The sequence below is a fragment of the Protomyctophum parallelum genome (genome assembly GCF_964188405.1).
Source record: "Protomyctophum parallelum genome assembly, chromosome: 19".
Classification (NCBI taxonomy): Eukaryota; Metazoa; Chordata; class Actinopteri; order Myctophiformes; family Myctophidae; genus Protomyctophum; species Protomyctophum parallelum.
The window spans coordinates 16,067,128-16,090,464 of NC_139717.1; the positions used below are offsets into that span (position 1 = coordinate 16,067,128).

At 47.7% G+C, this 23,337-nt stretch overlaps 1 protein-coding gene across 1 annotated transcript in view; it reads right to left on the minus strand.

Moving 5' to 3' along the window:
• adgb (androglobin) overlaps window positions 1-23,337 on the minus strand; it is a gene marked incomplete at its 3' end in the record, with an annotated part of 101,039 nt that overhangs the window by 57,530 nt on the left and 20,172 nt on the right. The window contains exons 7-14 of the mRNA XM_083790445.1: window positions 21,874-21,960; window positions 19,265-19,437; window positions 18,691-18,792; window positions 14,492-14,574; window positions 13,798-13,930; window positions 13,089-13,182; window positions 7,511-7,661; window positions 1,176-1,221 (exon numbers count right to left, since the gene is read on the minus strand). Coding sequence (XP_083646571.1) covers window positions 1,176-1,221; window positions 7,511-7,661; window positions 13,089-13,182; window positions 13,798-13,930; window positions 14,492-14,574; window positions 18,691-18,792; window positions 19,265-19,437; window positions 21,874-21,960 — 869 coding nt within the window. The remainder of the gene's footprint in view (window positions 1-1,175; window positions 1,222-7,510; window positions 7,662-13,088; window positions 13,183-13,797; window positions 13,931-14,491; window positions 14,575-18,690; window positions 18,793-19,264; window positions 19,438-21,873; window positions 21,961-23,337) is intronic.

Genomic DNA, 23,337 nt, shown 5'->3' on the forward strand with positions numbered 1-23,337 from the left:
TATTAAAATTAAAATAAAATAAAAAAATTCAGTCAGTCAGCAGTAGTAGTTTTTAATATTAACTATCAAGCCGCGGAATCAAGGATATACCATGAGTCAGACACCCTTTCCAAACCCTAACCTAACCTTAACCTCACAGGAAGCCACAGGTGATTTTTAACCCGCCGCGCATGTCGTGAGCCGCGGGTGACTTTTAACCTCGCAGCACAGGTGATGTTTAGGATGATTTTTAACCTCGCAGCACAGGTGATGTTTAACCTCGCAGCACAGGTGATTTATAACCCGCAGCACAGGTGATTTATAACCTCGCAGCACAGGTGATTTATAACCTTGCAGCACAGGTGATGTTTAACCTCGCAGCACAGGTGATTTATAACTCGCAGCACAGGTGATTTTTAACTCGCAGCACAGGTGATTTTTAACTCGCAGCACAGGTGATTTATAACTCGCAGCACAGGTGATTTTTAACTCGCAGCACAGGTGATTTATAACTCGCAGCACAGGTGATGTTTAACCTCGCAGCACAGGTGATTTATAACCCGCAGCACAGGTGATTTATAACCCGCAACACAGGTGATTTATAACCCGCAGCACAGGTGATTTATAACCCGCAGCACAGGTGATTTATAACCCGCAGCACAGGTGATTTTTAACCCGCAACACAGGTGATTTATAACCCGCAGCACAGGTGATTTATAACCCGCAACACAGGTGATTTATAACCCGCAGCACAGGTGATTTATAACCCGCAGCACAGGTGATTTATAACCCGCAGCACAGGTGATTTATAACCCGCAGCACAGGTGATTTTTAACCCGCAGCACAGGTGATTTTTTACCTCGCAGCACAGGTGATTTATAACGCGCAGCACAGGTGATTTTTAACCCGCAGCACAGGTGATTTTTAACCCGCAGCACAGGTGATTTTTAACCCGCAGCACAGGTGATTTTTAACCCGCAGCACAGGTTTGTCTGACTAATGACTGTAGGACTGTTGGTATGTCTAACCTAACCAACGTATGCACCCCAGCCCGGCTATACAGCAAATTTTACTCTGGTACAATAATTTTGACCATGTCTAACCTACAGTATTAGAAATGGTGTGCAAAGCACACATGGGTAGATTCTATTGTCTACAAAATGAGTGGAGTGGCATTAGACCAGAGGAGCTAATACCGTTGGAGGTGCCTTTAACGCCCTTCCTCCTGTCCTCTGCAGTAACCTAGGGGGAAGAGAGAGAGAGAGAGAGAGAGATAAGACAACAACTATACGAGAAATAGAAAAAGATGGAGGGAGATGCATGAACCCGGAATTGATGAACATAATATACGGTAAATGTGCCCCACAGAGGGCTACCGTACGCCTCCACCCTCTAGTCTAGTGATTCCATGCAAGCTGTGGCATTGTGCCGTTGTTCAGCCGAACACCACAGGAGATGAGACATGGTTTAACCGAATCTGACCTGAGATCAGATTCTAAAAATGTCTTCTACATCCTGACAGTTTTCTGAAAAAGCTATGTTTCTATGTCAGCCGTTCTTCGATTTTTCAAAGATAGCAGACCTACAAACTTGTAGATCTGCTATTTTTCAATAGCTAAAGCATAACATAATGCTAACACCAAAAGGGGTTCCCGCCCAAAATGGTTTAATGTGACAGGGGCCACTCCTCCCCAGCTAAAACACCACTGGGGGAAACACAAGCTATTAATTTGTCACCGGCTGACAAGCTATAATGTTTAGCAATATTAAGTCTCGTAGAATCGATTTACTCGACATCACCCATTTCACGCTCGCTTGCCCGAGACAATTAGAATGGCTGATGACAATAACGAGTCATTATGGAGTCCTTCAAATACCCTCGCCATGTCTTGTGCTCCTCAAACATGGCAGTGCCGGTTACAGGTGCCGTCTGGAACAAAGGCACTGTCGGTTCCATTGAAATGACAGTGCCTTGTGTGTCTGCATGGGAACGGTTTACATGGAGTGACCTCAAAGCCACCTAGGTGCATTAATGACGTTAAACCACCCCCTCGAGTGTAATATTGCAATTATAAACTAACAATTAAACTAACAATTACCCTTAAAACTACGAAAATCGCTGAAAAAAACATATTTTTTTTAATGACAGATGTAGTCACTACGGCCACAAAAGTCCCAAAAGTCCCAAGAAACTAGCTAGCCTAGCCACCGAGTTTGCTGCGCTCTGGGAGAACAGAGCAGCTGAATTGTTTGTTTCGATTAGGTGTAGGTGGGAGTGGCGCTCGTTTGAACCACGGCTAGAAGGCCGTTTCAACCAATCCGATTGCTTCCTCGAAACGACCCGCTGTATAATTACATATAGTACATGCTAGTCAATAGATGGTATAATTCACGGCCAGCATTCAGGATGTGCTTTCAGAAACATCCAATTGAAAGCAGCAGAGCAGGTTCACAGCAGAGGTCACTGAGACTGCAGTGCACTGTGGGAAACGTGGTTCTCCTGCGCCATGCTAACCTGCAGCAACAGAAGGGCTTTGGTGGTTTACCGATTAGCCACATTCCGAGCACATCAATGGTAAAACAAAAACGGCTCGTTTACATATTAGGGCCACATTCTTCGGAGTTACGCTAAATTGGCCGAGCGGTGCATTAGGGACATCATGTGAGGCCACCTATCCTGGGAGCCACACACACACACACACACACACACACACACACACACACACACACACACACAAAGCTTGTCTCTGTTGGCCCGGGTTGAACCAGGCAGGAGTTACGGGGTCAGAGCAGAGACAATTCCTTCATAATTGACCTATTGTCCGCCACAACGCACGTGACTGAACACATGCTGACAAACGCATGTGCACATGCCATTACGAGCCCATCGTACTGTAGATGTGGCACACAATATGGGAGACCATGTGAGTGTCACGCATCACGTGCTCGCGCTCGCACACACACACACACACAGATTACTGTGTCCATGACCAACTCTATAAGTGTCCACAGTTACACGAGAGGGCGATTAGTATGAACTCTATTTTTTCTTCTCTGTGCACTAAGAGCGAGGTATAATAATGAGAGTACCCCAGGAGACGCCGACATGATGTCTCTGTCGGCCCGCCACCTAATTGCGCTGCTTTTTCCATCGCCAGAGTACGCGACCTCTCCCTTTTATGAAGCCCACGCGCCCCGTTCACCACCACCATACACCAGAGGATCTCTCTCTCGCTCTCTCTCTTCATCTCTGTCTCTCTTTCATCTCGCTGTCCCTATCCCTCGTTTCTTGCTAACCGAGATGCCCCTCTACTCTGTGTGAGCACACACACACACACGCACACGCACACGCACACGCACACACACACACGCACACGCACACGCACACGCACGCACACACACGTCCCACTCTCTTTCCCTCTGTAGTGCAGATATGCCCCTGGTCAGTAGCGGCCTGGCCTGAGAGGCAGCGGCCGTGACATTGAGACTGGGGTTATGACAGCCTCTCTCTCTCTCTCTCTCTCTCTCAAGACGACAACAGCAGCAGCGCTCCGACGAGCATTCAGCAGTGCACCGACTGCACTCAGATATAGGCGTTTCGGGGACGGAGAGAATAGAGGGAGGGACTAGCTAGTTACACCCCCCCCCCCCCTCCTTGTTGGCTAATCTCAGCTCATCTCTGTGCGTTTGTTTCTTCACATCTGACCGACATCTGACACATTAAAAACTCACATCCTATGCACAGCTTTGTGTGTTTGTTGTGTGCATGAGCATGGAATGTGTTGATGATTTTATTGGCTGAGGTATGATGATGTACGTATGATGATAAGAGCACCCCTCACTTCACACAAGTGTGTTTTTTTTTTTTATCTGAAAGTTAAAGTGCATTTCTACAACGTACAGTGCAACATTACGCACTGTGTGGCAGCCCCCTATATGGGCAGAAGTGAAAGCTCTGTTTTGATGTGTGCTCTACAGAGGCCCCACAAAATGCAATATCAATACATGGATGATTGGATTTTTCCGTTAATGATATACAGCATGGATTTTGTTTGGTAAAAAATAGGAGCAATTATAATATAATTTAAGCCAATGTGACGCATTGTGAGCCTGTACATCTGCTATTTTCAAAAATATTGTTATACACTGGAAAACTTGAAATGGGGGTACTGCACGAGTACTTTTACTTTTGCTACTTTAGGTAAATTTTTAAACCACTTTTGTACCCAAGTAGGTTTTGAACAACAGACTTTTACTTGGTAACAAAGTACTTCTACATTACAGTATCAGTGACGCAAATAGCCTGCATCCTGCATCCGTAGACTCACTAAATTGAGAACGGACACAACCATGGCACCCTCCGGGGGTCCTGGGATGCAATACTGTACTCGGTACTGTACTCTAACGTTGCTGAAGTGGGACTCATAAAATGTCCCTGGGACCCATCTAAAAGACCACCCCTGGGACCCATCTAAAAGACCACCCCTGGGACCCATCTAAAAGACCACCCCTGGGACCCATCTAAAAGACCACCAATGGGACCCATCTAAAAGACCCCCCCTGGGACCCATCTAAAAGACCACCAATGGGACCCATCTAAAAGACCACCCCTGGGACCCATCTAAAAGACCACCCCTGGGACCCATCTAAAAGACCACCCCTGGGACCCATCTAAAAGACCACCCCTGGGACCCATCTAAAAGACCACCCCCTGGGACCCATCTAAAAGACCACCCCTGGGACCCATCTAAAAGACCACCCCTGGGACCCATCTAAAAGACCACCAATGGGACCCATCTAAAAGACCACCCCCTGGGACCCATCTAAAAGACCACCCCTGGGACCCATCTAAAAGACCACCCCCTGGGACCCATCTAAAAGACCACCCCTGGGACCCATCTAAAAGACCACCCCTGGGACCCATCTAAAAGACCACCCCCTGGGACCCATCTAAAAGACCCCCCCCTGGGACCCATCTAAAAGACCACCCCTGGGACCCCCATCTAAAAGACCACCCCTGGGACCCATCTAAAAGACCCCCCCCTGGGACCCATCTAAAAGACCCCCCCCTGGGACCCATCTAAAAGACCACCCCCTGGGACCCATCTAAAAGACCACCCCCTGGGACCCATCTAAAAGACCACCCCTGGGACCCATCTAAAAGACCACCCCCTGGGACCCATCTAAAAGACCACCCCTGGGACCCATCTAAAAGACCACCCCTGGGACCCATCTAAAAGACCACCCCCTGGGACCCATCTAAAAGACCCCCCCCTGGGACCCATCTAAAAGACCACCCCTGGGACCCCCATCTAAAAGACCACCCCTGGGACCCATCTAAAAGACCCCCCCCTGGGACCCATCTAAAAGACCCCCCCCTGGGACCCATCTAAAAGACCACCCCCTGGGACCCATCTAAAAGACCACCCCCTGGGACCCATCTAAAAGACCACCCCTGGGACCCATCTAAAAGACCACCCCCTGGGACCCATCTAAAAGACCACCCCTGGGACCCATCTAAAAGACCCCCCCCTGGGACCCATCTAAAAGACCACCCCCTGGGACCCCCATCTAAAAGACCCCCCCCTGGGACCCCCATCTAAAAGACCACCCCCTGGGACCCATCTAAAAGACCACCCCCTGGGACCCCCATCTAAAAGACCACCCCCTGGGACCCATCTAAAAGATCACCCCTGGGACCCATCTAAAAGACCACCCCCTGGGACCCCCATCTAAAAGACCACCCCCTGGGACCCATCTAAAAGACCACCCCCTGGGACCCATCTAAAAGATCACCCCTGGGACCCATCTAAAAGACCACCCCCTGGGACCCCCATCTAAAAGACCACCCCCTGGGACCCATCTAAAAGACCACCCCCTGGGACCCATCTAAAAGACCACCCCCTGGGACCCATCTAAAAGACCACCCCCTGGGACCCCCATCTAAAAGACCACCCCCTGGGACCCATCTAAAAGACCACCCCTGGGACCCATCTAAAAGACCACCCCTGGGACCCATCTAAAAGACCACCCCCTGGGACCCATCTAAAAGACCACCCCTGGGACCCATCTAAAAGACCCCCCCCTGGGACCCATCTAAAAGACCCCCCCCTGGGACCCATCTAAAAGACCACCCCCTGGGACCCATCTAAAAGACCACCCCCTGGGACCCATCTAAAAGACCACCCCTGGGACCCATCTAAAAGACCACCCCCTGGGACCCATCTAAAAGACCACCCCTGGGACCCATCTAAAAGACCACCCCTGGGACCCATCTAAAAGACCACCCCCTGGGACCCATCTAAAAGACCCCCCCCTGGGACCCATCTAAAAGACCACCCCTGGGACCCCCATCTAAAAGACCACCCCTGGGACCCATCTAAAAGACCCCCCCCTGGGACCCATCTAAAAGACCCCCCCCTGGGACCCATCTAAAAGACCACCCCCTGGGACCCATCTAAAAGACCACCCCCTGGGACCCATCTAAAAGACCACCCCTGGGACCCATCTAAAAGACCACCCCCTGGGACCCATCTAAAAGACCACCCCTGGGACCCATCTAAAAGACCCCCCCCTGGGACCCATCTAAAAGACCACCCCCTGGGACCCCCATCTAAAAGACCCCCCCCTGGGACCCCCATCTAAAAGACCACCCCCTGGGACCCATCTAAAAGATCACCCCTGGGACCCATCTAAAAGACCACCCCCTGGGACCCCCATCTAAAAGACCACCCCCTGGGACCCATCTAAAAGACCACCCCCTGGGACCCATCTAAAAGATCACCCCTGGGACCCATCTAAAAGACCACCAACTGGGACCCCCATCTAAAAGACCACCCCTGGGACCCATCTAAAAGACCACCCCCTGGGACCCATCTAAAAGATCACCCCTGGGACCCATCTAAAAGACCACCCCCTGGGACCCATCTAAAAGACCACCCCCTGGGACCCATCTAAAAGACCACCCCCTGGGACCCATCTAAAAGACCACCCCCTGGGACCCCCATCTAAAAGACCACCCCCTGGGACCCATCTAAAAGATCACCCCTGGGACCCATCTAAAAGACCACCCCCTGGGACCCCCATCTAAAAGACCCCCCCATGGGACCCATCTAAAAGACCACCCCCTGGGACCCCCATCTAAAAGACCCCCCCCTGGGACCCATCTAAAAGACCACCCCCTGGGACCCCCATCTAAAAGACCCCCCCCTGGGACCCATCTAAAAGACCACCCCCTGGGACCCCCATCTAAAAGACCCCCCCCTGGGACCCATCTAAAAGACCACCCCCTGGGACCCCCATCTAAAAGACCCCCCCCTGGGACCCATCTAAAAGACCACCCCCTGGGACCCATCTAAAAGACCACCCCTGGGACCCATCTAAAAGACCACCCCCTGGGACCCATCTAAAAGACCACCCCCTGGGACCCATCTAAAAGACCACCCCCTGGGACCCGGGGCCCATTACATTGAAAACCTATTTACATCACTGTGAGCATTGGCACTTTTACTTAAGTGAGAAATGTGAGTACTTTTCCCACCACAGCCTCCATGTGGTCAGAGCCGCTGGCTGAGTTGTGGTCATGTTCTGCCGTGTCCGGCTGCTTGGTCTCCTCCACAGCAGGGGATGACACCAGAGTGGAGCCGCACGGTGGAGCCGCACCAACGCTCTGCTTTGCCTCTCTGGCAACCATGAACACACACACACAGATATAAAAATATACATACAGTACAGTATAGAGCAGGGGTTCCCAACCGTTCTATTACCACGGAACCGGCTGACGCCGGTTCATAAAATGTTCGCGGACCGGCATGGCTGGGGGGTGGTCACGTCGCGCCATCGTACCAAAACACAGAAGACAGTTGACTGGACCTCAAGTAGCCTACCCGCTGCTATATTATTATATCACAACATAATGTTGCATCATTGTCATTGACTATACCATTGATCCTGGCGACGCACAGTTATAGATTCACGGTCGGGAAAACTTGGGATTCCCTTCTTGCGTAGCAGAGGGACATGTCCCATGTTCCAGCACAGGTAAACGTACAAGAGGGACATGTCCCACGTACCAGCATAGGTACACGTACCAGAGGGACATGTCCCATGTTCCAGCACAGGTAAACGTACAAGAGGGACATGTCCCACGTACCAGCACAGGTACACGTACCAGAGGGACATGTCCTGTGTTCCAGCACAGGTACACGTACCAGAGGGACACGTACCAGAGGGACACGTACCAGTGGGACACGTATTAGAGGGACACGTACCAGTGGGACACGTACCAGTGGGACACGTATTAGTGGGACACGTACCAGTGGGACACGTACCAGAGGGACACGTATTAGTGGGACACGTACCAGAGGGACACGTACCAGTGGGACACGTACCAGTGGGACACGTACCAGGTACCAGAGGGACACGTACCAGTGGGACACGTATTAGTGGGACACGTACCAGTGGGACACGTACCAGTGGGACACGCATTAGTGGGACACGTACCAGAGGTACACGTACCAGAGGTACACGTACCAGAGGGACACGTACCAGAGGGACACGTACCAGTGGGACACGTACCAGTGGGACACGTACCAGTGGGACACGTATTAGTGGGACACGTACCAGTGGGACACGTACCAGAGGGACACGTACCAGTGGGACACGTACCAGTGGGACACGTACCAGGTACCAGAGGGACACGTACCAGTGGGACACGTATTAGTGGGACACGTACCAGTGGGACACGTACCAGAGGGACACGTACCAGTGGGACACGTATTAGTGGGACACGTACCAGTGGGACACGTACCAGAGGGACACGTACCAGTGGGACACGTACCAGTGGGACACGTACCAGAGGGACACGTATTAGTGGGACACGTACCAGAGGGACACGTACCAGAGGGACACGTATTAGTGGGACACGTACCAGAGGGACACGTACCAGTGGGACACGTACCAGTGGGACACGTACCAGGTACCAGAGGGACACGTACCAGTGGGACACGTATTAGTGGGACACGTACCAGTGGGACACGTACCAGAGGGACACGTACCAGTGGGACACGTATTAGTGGGACACGTACCAGAGGGACACGTACCAGTGGGACACGTACCAGAGGGACACGTACCAGAGGGACACGTACCAGAGGGACACGTACCAGTGGGACACGTACCAGAGGGACACGTACCAGAGGGACACGTACCAGTGGGACACGTACCAGAGGGACACGTACCAGAGGGACACGTACCAGAGGGACACGTATTAGTGGGACACGTACCAGAGGGACACGTACCAGAGGGACACGTATTAGTGGGACACGTACCAGAGGGACACGTACCAGTGGGACACGTACCAGTGGGACACGTACCAGGTACCAGAGGGACACGTACCAGTGGGACACGTATTAGTGGGACACGTACCAGTGGGACACGTACCAGAGGGACACGTACCAGTGGGACACGTATTAGTGGGACACGTACCAGAGGGACACGTACCAGTGGGACACGTACCAGAGGGACACGTACCAGAGGGACACGTACCAGAGGGACACGTACCAGAGGGACACGTAACAGTGGGACACGTACCAGTGGGACACGTACCAGAGGGACACGTACCAGTGGGACACGTACCAGTGGGACACGTACCAGTGGGTGGGAACCTCTGGTATAGAGCATAGCAGTGAGCGTGGTTTTCTGGACCCACTGAAAACTCTCCAATTCAGTGCTAATAAACAACCATTGTAATATCCCCCAAAGTCCATAGACTTGTTAGTCCAAAACATTAAAGATCCCACAGACTTGGCAGCCATATGACGTAATGTTCAAAAGCCATGCATCGGAGGGGCTAGCGCCCTTGAAACTTAGGGAAAGGGTCCTAAATGCAGTCCAAATGGCACATGGTTACATAGTCACTATAGCACTACTAAGGGAGCTACAGACAGAGGAGGGAGGGCAGAATCCATTTCTTCCGACCGACTCTCGGTCGGTCGCACCGCGTCGCTCCGTCGCGACGCACCGTCGAACGGTCCTATTTCGGTCCGTCGTTCCGTCGGTCGGTCGGTCTGTGGCTCCGTCGCTCCGTCGGTCCGTCGCTCCGTGGCTCCGTCGCTCCGTCGGTCGGTCCGTTTTTGCGTCGCGACGGACCGCCGGTCGCAGGTTTAGGGTGGATGGATTCTGCCCTTGCTGCCCAAATGGTAACTCTGTCATTTCTCTACCGTTTTGGACGGGGGTGGGCTCTTTGGAATCGTGTGGCCCCCCTGGAGGTTTCTATGGGGTTCGGGGACCCCTGGGGACCCTCACGGACCCCCAAATGGTAATGTCACCTGTGGACACTAACTGTAATTGTCTCGCTGTCTCGCTGCTGCGCTGCGCCGCACAGACAGCAGCTTGTGTGTAACATGTGCGTTCGTGCCGTGTTGCTGGTATATTATTATTATTATATTTTTTGCGCCGCCGCGTTGTCTCGCTGCTGCGCTGCACAGACAGCAGCTTGTGTGTAACATGTGCGTTCGTGTAAATGTTCGTGTAAATGTTTTAGGTCGGCCGGTCGGTGATTTGGTCTGTCCTTCATATATATTTTTTTCTGCTCTCGTTGGACTTACTTTAAAAGTCCAATGGAACACCTCTTTGTAACGGGCCGCTGTAGTATAGTGGTCTAATTCCTCGCCTCTCTATTCTTTTTTGCTGAGGACGCTGGTTCAATTCCTGCTCGCGGCAGACCAAAATTATTATATTTTAGACAGACACACAGACAGACAGACAGACTGCCTGTCTGCCTGCCTGTCTGCCTGCCTAATGTATTGTAAATAATGTATTCATTCCATACGGCTATTTTTTTTAAATATAAAAACTTTTGTCTTTCGCGCGATTCGAACCAGCGTCGTCAGCACCAAAACATTGAGAGGCGAGTGATTAAACCGCTAGACTACAGCGGCCATACGTTACAAAGAAGTGTTTCATCGGACTTATAAAGACAATAGCACCCAGCTGCAGTCTCGCAAGGGGAGGGACCGGAAGTGCTTTTATTTCCGGCTTCCACGTGCACAAGCGCACATACACGCACGCGAAATATAATGCAATATGTAATAATCAGCTCATACATTATAAAGACATTATTGCATTATGAAGTTTTATTACAGTATGAGTCGCCTATGTGGAGGTTCTTAATGTAACACATTATTACATTATAGAAAAATCTATTAAGTTATGTGCTCGTCTTTTAATTACATTATGAGCTGATTATTACATTATGAGGTCAGATGTAGAGTTGCTGGCCGCCTCAGCTCCATATATGGAGATCTAGGTGATGATCCAGTCTTTTCAATGTATGGCTATCCAGGGTTTGATGAGGTCAGTGTCGGGATCTTATATCATATGGAAACGGCCATATATGGTGGTGTGACGTGTCATGAGGCGTGACCATATATGGAGGCATGACACGAGGCGTGACATGACACACTTACTGACTGACTGACGGGAAATGCAGGTTTTCATAGTAAATTAAATGCATATGGTCGTGTGTCTGTGGTCTATGGTCTGGACATGGTGTGTGTGGGACAGGGGTACGGGGTTATAGCAACTTATTACATTACTTAAATGCCTTGATATCATTATGTTATAATCGACCATATAGGCCTAGCCTATTATTGCATATCATTTTATTATTGTTAGATTTGCATTTCTTCAAATATGCACACTTATACCACCAACTAATAAGCTTTCAATTAAAATATTACCTACAACAAACTACTTCAAACTTTTCCAAACCGACCACGTAATTATGTTTAAGCACAGATGGTACTATATACACCCGGCATTTAAGCGCGCACCAGCAAGTGCGTGTCGTGCACGCGCATTATATTTCGCGTGCGTGTATGTGCGCTTGTGCACGTGGAAGCCGGAAATAAAAGCACTTCCGGTCCCTCCCCTTGCGAGACTGCAGCTGGGTGCTATTGTCTTTATAAGTCCGATGAAACACTTCTTTGTAACGTATGGCCGCTGTAGTCTAGCGGTTTAATCACTCGCCTCTCAATGTTTTGGTGCTGACGACGCTGGTTCGAATCGCGCGAAAGACAAAAGTTTTTATATTAAAAAAAAATAGCCGTATGGAATGAATACATTATTTACAATACATTAGGCAGGCAGACAGGCAGGCAGACAGGCAGTCTGTCTGTCTGTCTGTGTGTCTGTCTAAAATATAATAATTTTGGTCTGCCGCGAGCAGGAATTGAACCAGCGTCCTCAGCAAAAAAGAATAGAGAGGCGAGGAATTAGACCACTATACTACAGCGGCCCGTTACAAAGAGGTGTTCCATTGGACTTTTAAAGTTAAGTCCAACGAGAGCAGAAAAAAATATATATGAAGGACAGACCAAATCACCGACCGGCCGACCTAAAACATTTACACGAACATTTACACGAACGCACATGTTACACACAAGCTGCTGTCTGTGCAGCGCAGCAGCGAGACAACGCGGCGGCGCAAAAAATATAATAATAATAATATACCAGCAACACGGCACGAACGCACATGTTACACACAAGCTGCTGTCTGTGCGGCGCAGCGCAGCAGCGAGACAGCGAGACAATTACAGTTAGTGTCCACAGGTGACATTACCATTTGGGGGTCCGTGGGGGTCCCCAGGGGTCCCCGAACCTCGAGACCCCCATAGAAACCTCCAGGGGGGCCACACGATTCCAAAGAGCCCACCCCCGTCCAAAACGGTAGAGAAATGACAGAGTTACCATTTGGGCAGCAAGGGCAGAATCCATCCACCCTAAACCTGCGACCGGCGGTCCGTCGCGACGCAAAAACGGACCGACCGACGGAGCGACGGAGCGACGGAGCCACGGAGCGACGGACCGACGGAGCGACGGAGCCACAGACCGACCGACCGACGGAACGACGGACCGACGGACCGAAATAGGACCGTTCGACGGTGCGTCGCGACGGAGCGACGCGGTGCGACCGACCGACCGTCGGTCGGAAGAAATGGATTCTGCCCTTGCTGAGACAGAGAGGGACAATTAAACTGATGGAGATCAAAGAAAGCTGCTTATACTGGATGTTCGTTTTCAACATTTCATGTCCTCTTGTGTATACGTACAGTTCAGGGACAGGGCCAGTTCCGCTCTTGATCCTGTAGAAGAGGAAAGGGCTCGAGACCTCAATGAACCGGTCCGGTTTTGGCACGGAAGGCCCTGCGAAGGTAGGGAACACACGCGCACAATCAACACACATCAGTGCTTTAACACATTACAGCCTCCTGATGTTAGATACGGCCATGCCAGCATTGCCAAATCTAAAACAACACTAAAGCGACAGTGCCTTTGCATTCTAGCATATACTGTACAGTATTCCTCCCTATAGAGCACAAGTCTGGAGTCAATAGAGGGCGCTAGGTACACGGGTTCATGGGTTCATGTACTTTTTTATTTGCATTTTAATCCCCATAGGGGGATTTTAGATCGCCTCATATAAGAACTGTGTTTGAAAAATAAACAAATGATCCTGGCCGTTTCACTCATATGGATATGAAGAATCAACTGACGGAGAGAAAACGCTAATACTGCTGCCGAATTAGTTACATTTTCGCTAGAAACAGACTATCAAATATTACTTAATGACTGTCATGAATGATACAGAGACACCTCCCCGACACTATCGTCAAGATGTTAAGAGTTAAAGTTTGCTGACGATTATTGAGACGATTTTAGTTTTAAGATAGAGAAAAACTTGAACCAGGGGATGAGCGAGTGACGTCAGGACTTTAGGCTCTATGGTTCTAGGGTCTTCTTCCTCTGTTCTTTAATCACCTGTGGGCTCATCAGCGGTCAGGGTCTGCTTGCGAGGGCGGATGAGTTTCCAGCGGGGCACAGGGGGCAGTTTGGCCGGGGCGACTAGCGGACACGCCCGGGTCTGTGTCAGCAGGACAGTGTGACTGTACAGCTTGGAGAAACCACACACACACACACACACACACACACACACACACACACACACACACACATTATATATTATATATTATATATATTATAGACCAGCATGTCCTGGATGTTATATTATTTGCAACCAAACAAGAGAAACCTGTATGGGGTGCATCTACTGGAACATAAACCGGTGTTGCTCTATGGAAACACCATCAAACGTTGCGTATTATATTTCAAATCAGACATCTTACGTTTTACACCATGTACATTTTTGGTCCTGTGAGACAGCTAATCTCATGAACAGCTAATCTCGGCAACCTCTGAACCGATCGCCGTGAAACTTTGCACTCACAGTAGGCCAATTAAAGAGGAACCTCTGCCCTAGCCTGGTTAATAAGCCAGACCGAAAAAATTGCCACACGACAGTGTGATTTGAGTCTGGCTTATTAGCCAGGCTACCTCTGCCCCACACTTGCTTGTTGGCCTGTTATCGCACCACCGTGAGGCATATTTTGTCAAAACCGTTTTTGCTACTACTTGTAGTAGCTTTCCAGAGGGGAGGGGTGCGGTTGTGACTTACCATCTCACCAAGCACAGAACTCCTGTTAATAAGAGCATTATAGTTGGCACACACCAGCATCTCTGGGGCAGGACAACACGTGCCTGAGAAACACACAAACATTAGCATGTCAAATACAGTACATACAGTACATACTCATGAGTATTATGACTTTGTGTAGAGTACTGTATGTGAGCTTATCTTCTAGACCCGTCAGTCTTCAAGAAAGACGGTTCGAATTCAATATCCAATACACCCCGCCCTCTCCCACTTAGACACTCCCACTTGGACACTTTCCAGCCGGGCTCATTCATTCCAATGTAAACATCATGGATTTTACACATTAAATACTGGTTCATATTTGGAACCAGACCTTCAAAATCTCTTCCAAATCCGTCAACAATGCCTGCCGTATGCGCTGAAAAAATATATGCGTGACATTTCTTTTTTAAAACAATGTCTTATCATATAGGAAAACTATTTGTGGAGAGGTTTGTCTAACCCATGTTATGCTTAGCTGTGATTGGACCATAGCAGTTTGGGGAGGGGCTTAGCTATAGGTCAATTGCCAAGAACACATCTAATATACTACTAGAATCTTTATAAGACAATTCTTTACTAACCCGGTGTACAGAAATCTATATAAACAATTCTGGGTACTTACCTCTCACATTTGGAACAAAACCAAAAATAACATGAGAAACTCTCAACATGGTATAAACAAAGGCACAGAATAGTATCCTATTCCCTAGCACAGAGAGCCTTATGCTAGGGTCCACTTTCTACTGCCAATGTCACCATGTAGGAAATGAGATGCATATAGGCCAGAAGAAATGGAAAATCAATTTGACGAACCATGGCTGGAGTCAAGGCAGATGAAAGTGCTGCAGGATTGATATAAACTAGACATATGGAATAGAATGGAGTGGTGGTTATACCGATTTAAGCGTTTCAATTTATGGACATCCGTGAAGCCATGGGATTTTTAAAGCCTTTGAGGAATTCATCAGGGTTATGTAAATGTGATCTATTGAGTTGTGCTACACAGATTTTGAAACATGTTTCAGCTGAAAACCTAATGGTGAAATAATGAAATAAGCCACAGATTACAATATAAATTCTAACTAGAATGATGCAATTAGCAGCAATTCCATGTGTGGTTGCCTCTTGTAATTGGCTTTACCAGACTTTATTTAAGTAAAGAATGCTGATGTTATATGTCATATTATGTCATCTGATTGATTGTATTTATTAATAGTTTTCAGAATTACAGTACATTTCAAGCACAATAATCAATCTATCTATTTATCTATCTATCTATATAAAAGCACCATGTCTCTGTCTGTACTGTACGTGTGTACATCTGTAATCCACGTAACTCGAGAACCGTTTGCCCCGCCGACTTCAAATTCGACACACATGTTCCACACCCACTCAGGGAGTGCAGTGCCCGGTGTCGAGTCGGTCGGACCCACGGTTGTCCAGACCCACCTCAAAAGGCCTCTGTCCGAGCTCTGAACACGAAGGGGCCACCGAAATACGCAGCAAGCTGCCAACTTGCGCTCTGATTGGCAGAGCGACGCCACCAAAAATACACTATCCCTGTTTGGATTGGCAGAGTGAAGCCACCAAAAATACACAATCCTTAATTGGCAGAGGGGACCACCGACATACATTTCCAACTTGCATCGTTCCAAGTAGGCCAGTAGGCCCAAACGGGCACCGCTCTAGTACATGATAATAATTGGAATAATGGAACTCCATAGATCATTATGGCACCAGCATGATGACATAACAGTGTTAAACAGCATAGATGACGTCAGACAGAAACAATACTTGAGGGCGAAGGTCGCGGGCACACATCCGCCTGTGTGACGGAAGACTGGCGCTTTGGCATGGGGGGGTCAGATCAACATATGGAATGAATTATGTACTGGCCATTATATGGACCGTGTCTTGATTGTACAGGGTTTTGATGAGGTCAGCAACATATAGAATGTCAGAATAGGAAGGACAGGTGAGGAAGGGTCAACATATGGAGATCTAAGGGTTTGAGGTCAGATGTAGAGTTTCTGGCCGGCTCCATCTATGCAGATCTAGGTGATGGTCCAGTCTTCTCCATGTATGGCTATCCAGAGTTAGGACGGGGTCAGTGTCGTGATCTTCATAATATGGAGATGGCCATATGTGGTGGCGCGAGGCGTGATGTCACGAGGCATGACCATATATGGAGGCGTGACTAACACACGGAGATGCAGATTTTCATAGTGAATGCGACTTGCGGTAGCAACAATAGTGTGGTTGCCCTGTTGCCCAACCACACTAATAATATGCGCATCTTTGGGTTTCTGATATCGTATTCGGCCGGTAGATGGTAAGATATTCTACACAAACAAGACAAGTTCTAGAAGGGATGCAGGCACACCTTTCCCACAAAACAAAGGGACAGCAAAAAAAAGAAAAAGGAAAATGACCGTAATCGATATTGCAACTGCACATCTTCTAACATTCTGAATTGAATTATGGCTGATTGCCTCTGCCTCTATCTGGACCCTTAGATAACTGGGAGCCACGGGCTGTCTATTACAGTTAATGTTTATTTTCTTCCCATTGCTCTGTCAGACCTTAACCACACGTGGCGATAGGCCCTCTCCACTGCCCTGTAGGGCTTGCCGAATAATTCTCTGTGTCACTCCCCCACCCCCCTGTTGATTTATTCCATTTAGACCTGAGGCAAATTCCAAAAAAATAAAAAGGCTTCTAAATCCTGACAGTTTTCTGAAAAACCTACGTTTCTATGTCAGTGGTGCTCAACCTTTTTCATGTCAAGGACCCCCAAGATTATCTGAATTTGGCTGCGGACCCCCATCTGAAAATATGTTGTTTCAGGCACCCCCCAGAAGCAAGGATTTTAGTTAAACACGTTCGCTGTGAGAGAATATATATATTCAGATTTGTGTCACATTTTCACGATTTTCCAAAAAATAGCAGATCGCTACAGTAAAGTATAACAAACTGCTTAATTATACCTCAGATCAACACATGCAGCAGGCGGAGTAAACAGGAAATGAGGCATGAAACAGGCAGAGGATTGCTTGACCGGCGTGGGCCGTTTTAACAATGCAGGATGCAAGGCCAACCTCGGGCCCATGAAGCACACCGTCACCGGTGGTCCACAATTCTCTCCTAAAATTTGCTCCAAAAATCACACCCGTGTGAAGTGGCGCTCTTATTACCATACGTCATCATACATCATCTTCTCATTCTGGCCAGTCATTAGTCGTTTCATGTTTGTGTTTACACAAACACTCAAAACTGCCCATTCATTTTGTGTTATCCAGAGTTAGATGAAGTTTGTATTTACACGCACACAAAAAGCTGGACATGGGCTATAGGGGCCCTCAAGAAAAATTAATCAACCTCACTTTATGCACAGTGCCGCCCAGTATTTCGTCTGTGTAACGTTTTTTTGAACCGGGGTCGCTTGTATCCGTTTTCCGCCTCCGTCTAGTGGGGTCTAGAGGGGTGTTGGTGACAGGCTGACAGCTGATAGCCTGCTTGTAGGTCTGCTAAAAATAACAGACCTACAAGAGCACAATGTGACGCACTCTTGATGCGGCACGCAGCTGAGTACAATAAAACGCTGGCTTTAGTTTATTTTTATTTTAAAGTACCACCATTTTGGTAATATAAAATCACTGTCTCAACTTCGGGGCCCAGGGCACCATTTGGGGGGGGGGGGGGGGGGAATAGACCCTTATGGGTCTGTAACTGACCCTGGTCTGTAATTTATTTAACTCTTGAGTTAAATAAATGATAGAATTGTACAGTGCCGATTGGAGTTCCTCAGAGGTCCAATTGGACCGCTGGTGTTGAGAACCAGTGGTATAAATGATGCAGGGGATATAAGGACGATTGTAGTTATTCAGGGACAGAATTATTGATAGGCATTTTCAGAGAGAAGATGGTGGCGTTTCTGGATGACAATGAAATATTCATCGTCGTGGACCATACAGTACTATACTTCTTCAATAATGTATGCAGCGGGAGGAACAGTTCGTTTTGCACAGACAGGGAGCACATATGTGTCATGTCATGTACTGTATTTGTATGCTTATATAAATCCAGATAAACACAAATGATGATGCGGCTTAATACTGTAGATGGAAAACAGGTGCAAGCATATTCAGTGTGTGTGTGTGTGTGTATACTGTACATACCCTCTGTTGTGGGCTGATTGTCTACATTGGGCTGTGGGGGGACACATCCATCAGTCTTCTTGTCCTTGTCGCTTTCCTTCAATTTTTTCTTTGCAGAATCTGCTGAAAACACGTGAAAACGTAACATGCAATATAGAGGAATACACAAATAAAAGTGTATACTCGAACCACAACTACTATTTAATGTATTTCGCAATGAACTCACCTGGATGAAACGGCAAATCACGATTTTTCAGTTTCAATGAGCTCACCAAAACACCCTTCTCTTACTCCCAAGTGACATGTCTACAGTATATGTCAGCCGATTGGCCCTGTGAGCTCATTGCTCATAAAACAGGGGTTACATACTGTACGTCATTTCCTTTTTTTCCCTCCACTGGTAAAAATGTATTAGTCGATTATGATCACAAGCCCTAGCTTAATTGGGTAAAACACATATAAATTACCCTCATCTAATCAATGGAGTGGTCGACTCGCTCAATTAAGTGCCCAGGGAGTGTGCGTAATTGAGGGAGCATTGGCATGCTTGCTTGCATGCGTGTGTACTGGTCCGTTGTGTGTGTGTGCCGCACACCTTTGCTTTTCGCCGGGCTCTTGGTAGTCGGAGGCGTTGGACTTTTGCGCTCATTCTGCGGAGAATCCGTCCTCACAGCTGGTTCTTTGGCCAGGAGCTCGTCCTCTGTGGGGTGTGTGAATTTGGGGATGGATTCATTTAAGAAATCCCACACTTTTCCTATGCATCTGGACCTTGAGTGGAGGACAAAGAGAAAACAAATCGGATAATCACTCGTCGTTGTACGATACCCTGTGGAAAATTCTCTGGTTGATTCTTGAAGCCTTACAATTAACATATCGTGGGGGCTGACAAACGGAACCACATAGTTTGATTTCTCTTTATTGGTTAAGACCCACATCTCTAAAGTCACTGGTGGAACTATTAGTATGCTCATCACTGCCACACCACTGTAGTCCTAGCATTGTTTTGAACTAATAGATTTTAGCTAAATTATTCAATCACAATTATCCCAATCACTAGAAACTCCTTAGTCTAGTGCTGAATAAATAACACAAAAGGATCGATCGTGGGACTCGGATCAATAAGCAGGATCGATAAGGTGATCATTATCAATAAGGGGGTGGGGCGGCAGTGACTGAGGGGGTAGAGTGGCCGGTAGAGCGACCGGATGGCAACCGTGAGGTTCCCAGTTCGATCCCAGGCTCCCCCATATGTAGTGTCAAAAGTGTTCTTGAGCAAGACTGTGAACCCCTAGTGTAGCTGCTCCCGATGTGCAGGTTTCCTCCACCATCAGTGTATGAATGTGTGTGTGTGTGTGTGTGTGTGTGTGTGTGTGTGTGTGTGTGTGTGTGTGTGTGTGTGTGTGTGTGTCAGAGTGTGTGTGAATGTAATACACAATCTATGTAAACATTTGGGATAAAAGTGCTATATAAATGCAGTGATGTAAATAGGTTTTCAATGTAATGAGTCCCGGGATGCAGGGATGGTCTTTTAGATGAGTCCCACGATGCAGGGATGGCCTTTTAGATGAGTCCCACGATGCAGGGATGGCCTTTTAGATGAGTCCCACGATGCAGGGATGATCTTTTAGATGAGTCCCAGGGACATTTTATGAGTCCCACTTCAACGACGTTGTCATATTTTGCCATTTTTACAAATTTCATTTTTTTTTACATTTAACTCCAATTTCATTTCATATGGCTATAATGTGGTAAACAGAAGAAGAAATTATTATTATAACTAAAGCTAGCAAAATAAACTAGAATAAAGAAAAACAGTACAGTAGTACAGTAGTGCAGAGGTCGTTGTTTTATTGCGTCCCTCAACTATAAACTGCGTTTTGGGATGCAAAATGCACCCTATTTTAATCTCTGTAAATGCAGAATTTACCATTTATTATAATTACTATTATATCTCCATCCCTATCTATCTCCATCTCCATTGGAAATGTATATCTCCATCCCCAATGCAAATGCGCCATACTGTTTTATTTGAATGTGTATCTTAGTTTTACTTAATTGTTTCATGCTGTTGTATTCATTACAGTAGTGTGCATGCATTCAGGTTCAGGACTCTTGGACAAGCAGTCATCCTTGGGATAATACAAACTAAAGCTCAAAACGGCACCATCTGTTATATATGCTCAAATTAGAACATTTTCACCAGATTGGATTACACTGGTATGACATTTCCCTCTGTGTTGAACAGGCATTTCAATATACAACATGCACTGACCCCATAAGTACATCTGCAACAAACACGCATATTTAATGTACTGTATACACACATCACATACGTTTGCAAAGCCAGGAATATGTGCATGTCATATTTCTCTATTAGACATTTATTCGTGGTTTGGTATCCCACAATCAAACTGACGTCCTTGTGTGGGTGCCTTTGTTTCGTTTTATTTTTTTACCAACGCTGACCTGCGTGACCAAAGTGAAGCAATTTAAACGACTGGAAACCAAATATATATCTTCGGGCTTGAACGCACCTTAAATGAAAGCTTGTATATGGCTGGACCGTGTACAGAAAGCTAAAGGGTTTGTAATTTAAATGCAAGAGGCGAGACTCAGGCGAAGCTTGTAATGAAGTTATCCAGGAGATGATACCATCTGTAAATGGACCCTGGTGATGCAACACTGCAGTCAACTTTGTTCAAAACAATTCTGAAAGTGCAACGGCCAGTGGGGGAAACTCCAACACTCAGTCGGCCAACCAACAGTGGTGTAACTTCATCAGTCGTGACTCAGTCAGACTTTCGCGAGTGTAACATACAGTACATTATGTGTTTGTGCGTGCACGCACGCACGCACGCACGCACACCATTGCTAGAGACCACAGGGGACACACAATGTGCCTGCGAGCATTGATAAGGACCCCAGGAGATCCACTGATAACAGCTAACCTGCTGATAGGCAGAGAGAATAAGCTCTCCATGCTCCACTCCAAAACATCGCTTGGCCATTAAAGTTACATCCCTGACAAGCAGACATTCCCTTTCTCCGTTTCACATCTCCCTGCTGCTTCCATTTTAATTGCTTTCATTGCTCCCTCAATCTTATTTAATGACTGACATGCTGGGGTGGCGATGGGTGCACTGTGTGTACAGACTGTCCGAGTATTGTTTGCTGGCAGGAAAATGCACTGTGATAATAACATACTGTATGGGGATGACTTCTGGGATCCATCCGGTGAGGGCGTGGATGAAGCTGAAGTCAAGCACCTCCTCCCTGTCCTCCGATAACGCACTGAGAAAAAAAAGACACAAGCATCATAGTCTAATGATTTAGATAGGGCCTTTGGGGTCATCACAGCGGCCACATCCATATGGCCACCGTTGACAACCTATATAAAGGCAAGATTTTCAAAATGTCATTATGCTTTTGTCAAACTAGCGTATGGATTTGGCCACTGTGGCGACCCCGAAGGTTGTCGGCTTAGGCGCCCTAGCTAAATCATTAGAGCAGGCCCTGCCCCTGGGCTACAGTACATTATATGCAAAATGTGGCGCTTTTAGACAAATTAGCGCAAAATCACCATTCTCTCTCCCTATGCTCCTCTACCATCAGGGGAACTTCACAGAGAAAGGATGACAGTGGGATAAACTCTGAACTACTAAGGAAATGGGTCGGTGTGCCAGATCAGATCCGTCGACTCCCCTCCTCCACAGAAGGAGCCAATTAGATTTGGGGGGGTGCAGTGCCCAGTGACGTGGATCCCGTGGCTTAGCCGAGACAACAAAGCTGTTTTAATGTCATCTCATTGGCTGCTGCCTGTGTTACTGAATGCCAAAAGGTATGGGGCTGCGTTCTGTGATGAAGAATCCAAAATGTATTTGTGCATGTGTGTGTGTGTGTTGAGCTTATACTGTATGTGTGTGAGAACGTCACAGTGTCGTGGGGGATATTTCTCAGTTTCCACAGATGGTTGCAGCTCTAATTGATCCTCATGGGTGCCTGGACAGCCTGGACAACCTGTCCAGTTCACTGCAGAGCCAACGGTGAAATTAAAATCAATGACGGAATCAGTGCATAGACTTGGCTGGCAAATGATTTATGTCATAAGTGCTCAAAACAAATTTACAAATTATCCCATAGACTTGGCTGCCATATGACGTAATCTTCAAAAGTCATGCATTGGAGGGGCTAGCGCCCCTCAAAAATAAAACAGATATTGCTGTGATCAAGATATGCCTTCGGTAGACACCTGGGAAAATTCGGTGTAGCTCTTGTGAACTGTCACTGCGGCTTATACAGTAGGCTACAGTATATATAAATGATGAATTCTTTGTTTTCTGTCTGGGATGAAACATTGATGCGTTGACCTTCCGCAGACACGGCACCTTGACAGACACGTGCATCCGTCTCGTTGCTGTCTCCGACACACGCGGCGCCCGTCTGTCACACGGCTCCCGGCAGAGGAGATTAGGTTGAATCCTGAGGTTTGCCCAATAGGACAAATGGCAGTATGTGAGTGTGTGCGTGCGTGCGTGTATACGTGCATGTGTATGCCGACACAGGGTCTGTGATCATTTCATTCCTTTGCATTCCTTTCCAAACATGGTAAATCTAAAGCAGTACGCATTGTATCATAGTGCAACTTTCAAAATGAGGGAAATGGTAAAG